Source organism: Pelophylax lessonae (assembly GCF_965119305.1).
Source record: "Pelophylax lessonae genome assembly, chromosome: 4".
Classification (NCBI taxonomy): domain Eukaryota; kingdom Metazoa; phylum Chordata; class Amphibia; order Anura; family Ranidae; genus Pelophylax; species Pelophylax lessonae.
The window spans coordinates 639,993,868-640,005,026 of NC_138771.1; the positions used below are offsets into that span (position 1 = coordinate 639,993,868).

Genomic DNA, 11,159 nt, shown 5'->3' on the forward strand with positions numbered 1-11,159 from the left:
AGTATGGAACAGGCAGCACCCTCAAACCTTCAGAAGTATGAGATGAACCCCAACAACTTGGAAAGGTGGATCTCTCTCACACGTACCAACACAGACTATCCCCCAATTTAACTGATCCCCAAAGGTTTTTGATTAAATAGCGGAATAGAAAATATGATCCCAAAAAAGTGTATGTATATCACACGTACACAACCACACTAGGCCCCAATTACTATTGTTTGTACCCCTAAAAGGCTAGGAGTAGGGGGAGTATGGAACAGGCAGCACCCTCAAACCTTCAGAAGTATGAGATGAACCCCAACAACTTGGAAAGGTGGATCTCTCTCACACGTACCAACACAGACTATCCCCCAATTTAACTGATCCCCAAAGGTTTTTGATTAAATAGCGGAATAGAAAATATGATCCCAAAAAAGTGTATGTATATCACACGTACACAACCACACTAGGCCCCAATTACTATTGTTTGTACCCCTAAAAGGCTAGGAGTAGGGGGAGTATGGAACAGGCAGCACCCTCAAACCTTCAGAAGTATGAGATGAACCCCAACAACTTGGAAAGGTGGATCTCTCTCACACGTACCAACACAGACTATCCCCCAATTTAACTGATCCCCAAAGGTTTTTGATTAAATAGCGGAATAGAAAATATGATCCCAAAAAAGTGTATGTATATCACACGTACACAACCACACTAGGCCCCAATTACTATTGTTTGTACCCCTAAAAGGCTAGATGAGGAGTAGGGGGAGTATGGAACAGGCAGCACCCTCAAACCTTCAGAAGTATGAGATTGTGTTCACTGTACCCCACAAAGATTGAGTTCACTGCACCCCACAATGATTGTGTTCACTGCACCCCACAAAGATTGTGTTCACTGCACCTCACAAAGATTGTGTTCACTGTACCCCCCAAAGATTGTGTTCACTGCACCCCACAAAGATTCTGTTCACTGTACCCCACAAAGATTGTGTTCACTGCACCCCAAAAAGATTGTGTTCACTGCACCCCAAAAAGGATGTTGTTCACTGCACCCCAAAAAGGATGTTGTTCACTCCACCCCAAAAAGATTGTGTTCACTGCACCCCACAAAGATTGTGTTCACTGCACCCCAAAAAGATTGTGTTCACTGCACCCCAAAAATGATTTTGTTCACTGCACCCCAAAAAGGATTTTGTTCACTGCACCCCAAAAAGGATGTTGTTCACTCCACCCCAAAAAGATTGTGTTCACTGCACCCCAAAAAGATTGTGTTCACTGCACCCCACAAAGGATTTTGTTCACTGCACCCCAAAAAGATTGTGTTCACTGCACCCCAAAAAGGATGTTGTTCACTGCACCCCAAAAAGGATTTTGTTCACTGCACCCCAAAAAGATTGTGTTCACTGCACCCCACAAAGGATTTTGTTCACTGCACCCCACAAAGATTGTGTTCACTGCACACCAAAAAGGATTGTGTTCACTGCACCCCAAAAAGATTTTGTTCACTGCACCCCAAAAAGATTGTGTTCACTGCAGCCCAAAAAGATTGTGTTCACTGCAGCCCAAAAAGATTGTGTTCACTGCAGCTCACACACAGAAAAATGGATGTGGATCACTGACACCTGCCTATCTCCAATCCCACACCACACAGCAATATCGATTGTAGTTTGTAGAACACAGTTTCCCTAAAATTCAGCAGACTCTGTCCCTAACAGGATTGAGAAGAGATCGTAGATCAGGATTGAGTGCAGACCCCACCCCCCACACAGCAATATCGATTGTAGTTTGTAGAAGACACTGACCCTATAATTCAGCAGACTCTATCCCTAAAATGCCTACAACTCGCCCTGCCTAAACACTCCGACCTGTCCCTCAATTCTATCCGGACACAAATGGTTTTTTCCTGCCTATCTTTCCCTAATCAGCAGCCAGCACGTTGATGTGTGCTCTGTCCCTGAATCTAAGCAGCATAATGACGCCGCTGCGGCTGCCTCGAACTTATAAAGACTTGGTCACATGCTTCAGACGGCCAATCACAGCTACTGAGACATTTGCAGGCATGGCTGGGATGGCTTAAGGCACACCAGTTAAACGATTGTTGATTGGCTGTTGAAAGCCCGCCATGAAAAGAGCGCCAAAGCATGCAAAACCCGGAAATAAAACGACCGAACACGGATTTTTACCCGAACATACAGTAAAGTGTCCGTGTCCGTGTTCGGGTACAAAAAATCCAATTATTCGGTACGAACACGAATAATACAGTCCGTGTTCGCTCAACACTAGTGTTGAGCCATTGTAAATTTACATCTTGTTATTTGAATGTACCACCTTGTGGAATAGACTCCCTCCAGAGGTGGTTGTATTCAGCTAAGTAGATTGCTTTAAAAAAGGCCTGGATTCTTTCCTAAATGTACAAACCATAACTGGGTACTAACATTTATAGGTAAAGTTGATCCAGGGAAAATCCGATTGCCGTTTGGGAAGTTTTGTCCCATGCTGGATCATGCTTTGCTAAGGTTTTTCGCCTTCCTTTGAATCAACTGTGGGAATAGGATTGTGTATAACGGATTGTATGATTTTTTTTAATCGGTTGAACTAGATAGGTTGAAAAAAGTGTCTTTTTTTCAACCTGACTAACTATGTAACTATATGCAACTTTGTATAGCAATTGATTTTAATGTTTGTATTTGATATTTCAACAAATGTAAAAAATATATACTATTTTATACATTTTTCGAAAAAATAATATTTTATGTAAACATGATGTGCCTCCAAACTCCCAATGATATGTTTTTCTTTGTTTTATTCTACTTGTTCTTACACATTAATTAAAAATTACAAGGGTTGATTGTGCAGTGTAATTTGCTTGGGAGCAAGTTGTCTTTAAGCATTTGAGCTTGTGAATTTAATACCTGTGATTTAAACAGAACTCACAGCATGTGCACTAACTATGGAATTTTACACACCTATCAAGAATAAAGGTCCAGTGACCTGCAGAGGCTTCCAGAACATACATTATAGTACCAAAAGTATTGGGACGCCTGTCTTTACACACACATGAACTTTAATGGCCTCCCAGTCTTAGTCCGTAGCGTTCAATGTTGAGTTGGCCCACCCTTTGCAGCTATAACAGCTTCAACTCTTCTGGGAAGGCTGTCCACAAGGTTTAGGAGTGTGTCTATGGGAATGTTTGACCATTCTTCCAGAAGCACATTTGTGAGGTCAAGCACTGATGTTTGACAATAAAGCCTGGCTCGCAGTCTCCGCTCTAATTCATCCCAAAGGTGCTCTGTCGGGTTGAGGTCAGGACTCTGTGCAGGCCAGTCAAGTGCGTACCAGTGCACAAAGCAAGGTCCTTAAAGACATGGATGAGTGAGTTTGAGGTGGAGGTACTTGACTGGCCCTGCACAGAGATCTCAACCCAATAGAACACCTTTGGGATAAATTAGAGCGGAGACTGCGAGCAAGGCCGTCTATTCCAACATCAGTGCCTGACCTCACAAATGTGCTTCTGGAAGAATAGTTAAACATTCCCATAGACTCACTATTAAACCTTGTGGACAGCCTTCCCAGAGTTGAAGCTGTTATAGCTGCAAAGGGGGGGGGGGGGCAACTTACTATTGAACACTATGGACTAAGACTGGGATGCCCTTAAAGTTCATGTGTGTGTAAAGGCAGGTGTCCCAATACTTTTGGTAATATAGTGTACATGCTCAAAGTAAACATGTGTGTTCATGTTTTTTTTCAGAATATTAAAAATAATTTAGGCAAAATTAGTTCCATCATGAAGTTGAAATTTAAAAACTGTCTTAAAGTGGACCTTGCAGTAAAAATGCAAGTCCCACTCAAAGTATTAGGACCCCCTCTCTTACCAGAAAATACAGCTTTCAGTAAAAAAGGAACTGTCGTGAAAATTAGATAATCAATATACTTACCTTATCCCTGGTTTCAACACACGGTGCTTGGGTAAGGGTGACATCATCCTCCTTCTGACGAGATCCTGGGGTATGCTGAGTATCCAAGATCTCACAAGATCATTATTCTGCACTATTGTGCAGCATCGTATCATGAGATTTTGGGTATTTAGCATTCTTGCTGGTTGAAGCATGACATCAACCCCCGAAGTTTGGAAGCCAGGAAAAAGGCATGAATATGTACTCATCTTTCTTTCCCTACAGTTTTGTTTTAACTGTCCAGCTGCTATATGAGACAGAGGAGGAGATCTGATGTATTAAGCAGGCCTTGCAGTTTAAAGCAAATAAAAAGCTGAACTTTTTTAGTTTTTAATAAAAGGTGGAAGGTTTAGAACCAATGCCAAGTTTTTCTTGCTGATTATGCTGCTTAGAAAGTCACCAAGAGTATAAGTAAAGGGTACTTTAACATTTTCAGCTGTTACTAAAAGAAAAGGGTTAATCGCCCAATGTCTAACACAGAAATTCCCTTTAGATTAGGGGGATTCCTGTCGTATCTATTAGACCGGGAGATAAAGGAAATCTTCGTAGCTGGGCACAGACAATACACTTTTAATTTTATTTACCGTACTGATAGCAATGCATTTTTCTTAAAATGCCAAAATGTTGCCTATATTTCCAAATTTTTTGCATAAATTTTGGGGAAATGAATAATCTTAATTTTACTCGTCCCTTGTGAAAACCCATCAGTGACCATTCAAAAGTTTTTTGATAAAAATCAAACTATAGAGAACGAATAATTGATTAGTGCTGTCCAATGTAACCGTTCCACATCCCTTAAAGAACATACAGTATAAGGAAAAGCTGAACCCCTGGTCCCAGTAGCCAGTTGGATCATAAGATAATGGGACTTTATAGGATAGGTTACAAAGTAGGGAGGTAAGCATATAATGTAAAAACATCAAATTGTTTATTACAAAATTCCATAACAACCAACACCAATTTGCATAGTCTGGCACAAGGACATTACATAAAATGATACATAGATGAATATATGTAGAACTTTGCCCTATAGCCTATCCTATAAAGTCCCATTATCTTATGATCCAACTGGCTACTGGGACCAGGGGTTCAGCTTTTCCTTAAAAATCAAACTATATTGAAACTTTATTTGTAGTGTATAAACAATAAAATCATAATACAGGAACCTAAAATTAACATAATTACCTTATGTATTGTATATCATCCGTTTAATCACTGTTTTAATCTCATGATTTCTTAAACTATATATTATGGGATTGAAAAGTGGGGTCACCACAGTATACAGAAGGGACTGTACTTTGGTCAGATTAACTGACAGACCTTTAGATGGAATAACATAAAGCATTATTAAAGTTCCATAATAGATGCAAACCACTGCCAGATGGGAACTACAGGTGGAGAAGGCCTTTTTTCTACCTGCAGAAGATGTGATTTTCAGGATGGTAATAAGTATATAGGCGTAGGTCACAGTTATGAAGCCAAGAGGAATAAGTGTAACCGGTAGACCCAAGATTAGGTTCAGAAGTTTAATCACTGAGGTATCTGAGCAAGAAAGTTCCAGCAGTGGAGTGGGATCACAGAAGAAATGGTCAATGACATTGGGACCACAGAATTGGAGTTGGCATATCTGGCTGACTGTTATCATGGTCAGAAGAAAAGCAAACACCCAGGACCAAGCTACCAGTAGAACCTGGAGCCTCTGGTCCATTATGAGAAGGTAGCGAAGAGGATTACAGATGGCAAGGTATCGGTCATAGGACATCACAGTGAGTAGAAAGCACTCAGTAATAGCAGAAGAACCAAACAGGTAAAGTTGAGTGAGGCAGCCGGAAAGAGTAATAGATTCCCCATTTTTCAACAAGACCGATAAAATGGTTGGAAAGACAACAGTAGTGAGAATGATATCTGACGATGACAGGTTAGATAAAAAAAAGTACATAGGAAAGTTCAGGTTTCTGGACACCAACACTAAGGCTATGATCAACAGGTTGCCGGACAATATGGAAACGTAGGTTGCTAGGAAAAGGGTGAAAAGGGGAATTTTAAGGTTATGAAAATTCTGAAAGCCAAGAAGCCAAAATTCTCTGACCGCCGTTTCGTTTTTCCAACTCATTTAAAGAAGAAGTCAAATAACACAGGACTAATTATTTATGGACCATGCAGAACTTTGGATTTAGTATTAGATTACTTGCCTAGAAAAGTAAAAAGGAAAAACATCAGAAACTGCAACATAGTATCATATTAAACTCTCCATCTCATTAACACTATGGAGTTGATTTACTAAAACTGGAGAGTGAAAAATCTGGTGCAGTAGTACTTGGTAGCCAATCAGCTTCTAACTTCAGCTTGTTCAGGTAAGCTTTGACAGCAAACCTTGAAGCTGATTGGTTTCTATGCAAAGCTGCACCACATATTGCACTCTATATTTTTTGTAAATTAACCCCTGTGTATCATATACAATAGTTAATGAGATGGAGAGTATAATAAAATGAATAATAAATCATTTAACTATGCTATTTTTTTTTAAATGAATTTATAAAATTGTTTTTACACATTTTGATTTTATGTTACGGAGTAAGGAGCTCAGATGTGTTTGGATACTTTTTCAAACCTATGTGGCCCAGTCCAGAAGAAAGTTTTCACTTGTAATGGGACAATGATCTGTAGCAGATGCATTCTCCCCTTTCACCCCTTTTCAGAAGATTGGACCTTTACAGATGACAACTCTTTGCTGGGCTTGGCCATGTTGGTTCGGATGAGCATTTGAACACACTCGAGCCCACCCCTAATTCTGAGTATCCAGGGCCCGCACCCAAAGCATTGCTAGGCTCTTGTGGTTTGCCTTTGATATTTAGGAATGCCTTCTTTGTCCACACACTAGGCTTCAAAAAGGGGAGGAATTACCTGAAATGCATTGCCATAGGAAGGAACCCAACCTAGAAATGTTGCCTAGATACCTTCCACTGCTCAACTGGTCCATTCTTTGCTTGCATCCAGTTTCCAGCTCACATAAGTAACCTTTTCAGGGTTCATGGAGGGCTGCTGGAGATGGTTGGTAAAATTAATGCATGAGATTGCTGCGCCCTGTTTTATCTTTTATCACTGCACAGCATTGTCCAACCAAGTCTACTTTAGGTGCCTCATGATCTACAAGCTCCTTTACCAGATTGATGTGATCCTTGCTGCAGTAACCCATGAAGCACAGGTCAAACACATGTTTTCTGTTGCCTACTTTTACAGGAAGGTTGTAAAGGTGAAACCACACAGGGAAATATCTGTTGACCTTGCACAGTGATTTCACAGATCACATGACTCATCGCTCAGAACATATAGGTCACAACAGCTTCCTTGAAAGGTCTTCTTTTTACAACATTTTGCCACCCAGTTTGCTTTGCTTAATAGTGATTGCTACTTAAAGAGGAACTGGAGGCCAGAATAAAAGATGGACGAGCAGGCAGGAATTTTAGTGCAGAAGAGACATGCTCTTCTTCATTAAAGTTACTTACCCACCACTCTACCCTTGCCAAATCTGACTGAGCTCCTGTGCATGCACCTCATCTCTACCTGGCCAATGACAGCAGCTGACGATTGAGACCCGAAAACCGGCCATCCGAAGATGCGAAGATGTCAGCGGCTGGGCGTGATGCTCATGGATGGTGCATTCCTGAAGCCGAGGTGAGTATAGTTCCACCTAAAAGTAGATATAACCCCAATCATGAAGGGGCAACCACACTAACAGAGAATAAAGGCTCTTTAATTTACAAAGGTAGACTAAATGATTGGGGTTATATCTACTTTTAGGTGGAACTATACTCACCTCGGCTTCAGCAATGCACCATCTATGAGCTCCCGCCCAGCCGCTGACATCTTCAGATGGCCGGTTTCTGGGTCTCAATCATCAGCTGCTGTCATTGGCCAGGTAGAGAGTCAGATTTGGCAAGGGTAGAGTGGTGGGTAAGTAACTTTATTGAAGAAGAGCATGTCTCTTCTGCACTAAAATTCCTGCCTTCTCGTCCATCTTTTATTCTGGCCTCAAGTTCCTCTTTAAGTAGCAATCACTATTAAGCAAAGCAAGCTGGGTGGCAACATGTTGTAAAAAGAAGACTTTTCAAGGAAGCTGTTGTGACCTATATGTTCTGAGCGATGAGTCATGTGATCTGTGAAATCACTGTGCAAGGTCAACAGATATTTCCTTGTGTGGTTTCACCTTTACAGCATGGGTGACTGGTCCCATTTGTGGGGACCGACCCAAAGTTTTTGGTTTAAAACCTAGCTACACAAGTGTAACTTAGATGACAGCTTTGCAAGGTCTGTTGGAGAGTCCAATCACTATTACAATTTGGGGTAGTTTTGGGGAATATGGATGGTATATGGGCCCAGATCTTAAAATGGACCTGAACTCTGGAACCTGTGGCCAAAAAAGGTAAGCGTAGGGCAAAGGACTCTCTCTGCAGCTGATCTTTTTTTATTAATCACTTACCGCATCCTTCTCTGCACTATATCTCTGTGTGGAGGTGGCCATCTTGGTAGAGGCAGGGTTTTGCTTCCCCACTGATGACTTGTGATCTGATGACTTGTTAAGCAATGATCAAGAAGAAGCCAAAGATGTGCTAGAAGCACAGGTCCACAGAATGAATGAAGGGAGATACATGCAGTACACATTACTCTAAGCAGCTCAGTGATGACCTCTCCCACTGCAAATATACAGCTAGGAAGCTGTAGGCATGCTCACTTACCAGGACTTGCACTTTTACTTTTCGGGAAGAATTCCACACAGAAGATACCTTTTTCAGACTACTGTTCAACCACTTCACCCGGGTTCACGTCATATGACGTCAGGGACTTGAAGTGGCAATATCTGAAAGATGCCTGCCACTGAAGGCATCATCCAGATATCATTATTTTCAGCCAGCAATTTCCTGCACAGTAAAAACATTCATAGTGGCTGTTTGTTTTTGCAGGTGGCTGGAGAGGATGTCCCCCTCTTCCCGTTGCCCTCTGGTACTTCTCCGGTCCTGCCCGTGCGATAGGCGAGCCGGAGAATGAACTCGTTGGTGGTGGAAGTTTACCATAGAGCTGACCGAGAACTAGATGGTCCCTGGTCATTTCTATGACTCTCGGAAGCCGGAATCGACGTCATGACCTCACTTCCAGTGCCGGCAGATGTAAACACTGCTGTTTGTTTTTGGAAAACCTGAGATCAATTTATTTTTTTTATCTCAGGCTTTCCAGCCTAGAAGAGAGATTTGGGGTCTGAAAAACCCCCCATCTCTCCATGAAGAGGACTGCCATGCCCTATCCCTATTACAATGGATGTTTACATCCCTTGTAATAGCAATAAAAGTGATCAAAAAGTAAAAAATTCAAGAGAAAGTGTAAACATAAAAATAAAAATAAAATAAACAATTAAAAAAAAAATGTAAAGTGCCCCCGTCACTGCGTGCTCGCACACAGAAGCAAAAGCATACATAGGTCATGACCGCATATATAAAAGACATTCAAACCACACATGTGAGGTATCCCCAGGAAAGTTAGAATGAGAGTAATATTTTTTGTACAAGAACTCCTCAGTAACTCTAAACTGGTTACCTGTAAGAAATGTAAAAGTGTAGCCCATGGAGATTTTTAGGCACTGAAGTTTGGGTGCAATTTTAAAGCGTGACATGTTTGGTATCTATTTACTCAGTGTAGCATCATCTTTCGAATTAAAAAAAGAAATCGGGTTAACTTTTGTGTTTTGTTTTCTATTAATTCATGAAAGTGTTTTTTTTTCCAAAAAGAAAATCACGTTAAAAAATTGACGTGCAAATACCGTGTGACAAAAAAAGTTGCAACAACCACCATTTTATTCCCTAGGGTCTCTGCTAAATATATATATATAGATATATATATATCTATATATCTATATATAGATATATATATCTACATATATATAGATATATATATCTACATATATATCTATATATATATATATATATATATATATATATATATATATATATATATATATATATATCTACTGTATATCTATATCTATATATATATATATAGATATATATATATATATAAATCGATATATCTATATATATATATATAGATATATCTATATATATATAATGTTTGGGGGTCCTCAGCAATTTTCTAGGAAAAAAATGATGATTATTACATGTAGAAGAGAAGTGTCAGAATTGGCTCCTATAACATAGCAAAAATTCACTTTTTATGTTGAGGTCCACTTTTAATAAATTTCGGTGATTATTATTGATTAAAATTAGGGGCTAGATTCCCATCACCTAAGTCTGCAGGCTTTAATGATTTTCATCACCTAAGTCTGTAACTTTTGGCACCCCAATTTCCTTGTCCTGCTGTTCAAACCTGGCTTAGAATTTTGTGATTATGTGTTATATGAAATTACTATTTGTCATTTGAAAAATAAAAATGTTTGACCATTAGAAGAAAAAGCTACATCTTTGCTGCTGCCAAGTTGTAGTGTGCCTAATTGTAAATTTGCTTCTGAATACAATATAGAATTGTTCATAGAAGAGAATGCTATTAACTTTTTCTTCCCATAGCTGGGTTCACCTTTTGCATCAGAAAGTGTTCCAGTGGTAGATACACCTGGCCTATCATTAATGTACAAAATAAACAGCAGGCTATTGAAAGGGTAATCCTAGCAGTTGTCCTTGTGTTTACCAAAGTGTTCACAACTGGAAACTGTTAATGCAATTTACCGTTTCTTTGTCGGTGACAAAATGGGAAAGGAGGCTTTTCTTCAACATATAATATAAAAACCCCCTTCACAGAAGATGGCTTGTATAAAATTGAGTGAATAGTATGGAACTTATGCATGAAAACTGTTGACCATAGTAATCAGTCAAAATCCTTGTGTTATTACCGATGTATTGCAGACAAGACTGATTGATATACAATAAGCAACCATAGATGTTTCTTTATAGAATACTTTTCAACGTGTAAACCCACTCTTGTACCAGTGGAAATTATAATAGGTCATTGTTTGTCTTATGCTCAGTAAAGAATTTAAAATGCACCCAATACCAGGACATTTCCAGATGTCCTATAAAATATCTATTCAAATAGAATACTTAAAAAAATAATTGTATATAGGATGGTATGAAAATAAATGATAGATTCGATGTTCATAAATGTAGAAACACTGTGATGGGAATAGCTTGTTGTGCATTATTTATTCCTCATTTATATACTT

At 39.6% G+C, this 11,159-nt stretch overlaps 1 protein-coding gene across 1 annotated transcript; it reads right to left on the reverse strand.

Annotated features, from left to right (window-relative positions):
• Positions 1–5,120: 5,120 nt before the first annotated feature.
• LOC309553208 (olfactory receptor 11A1-like) lies at positions 5,121–6,047 on the reverse strand (the record flags this gene model as incomplete). Its single annotated transcript, XM_082254160.1, has 1 exon — positions 5,121–6,047. The coding sequence occupies one exon, from the start codon at positions 6,045–6,047 to the stop codon at positions 5,121–5,123; it is 927 nt and encodes a 308-aa protein (XP_082110286.1).
• Positions 6,048–11,159: the final 5,112 nt, after the last annotated feature.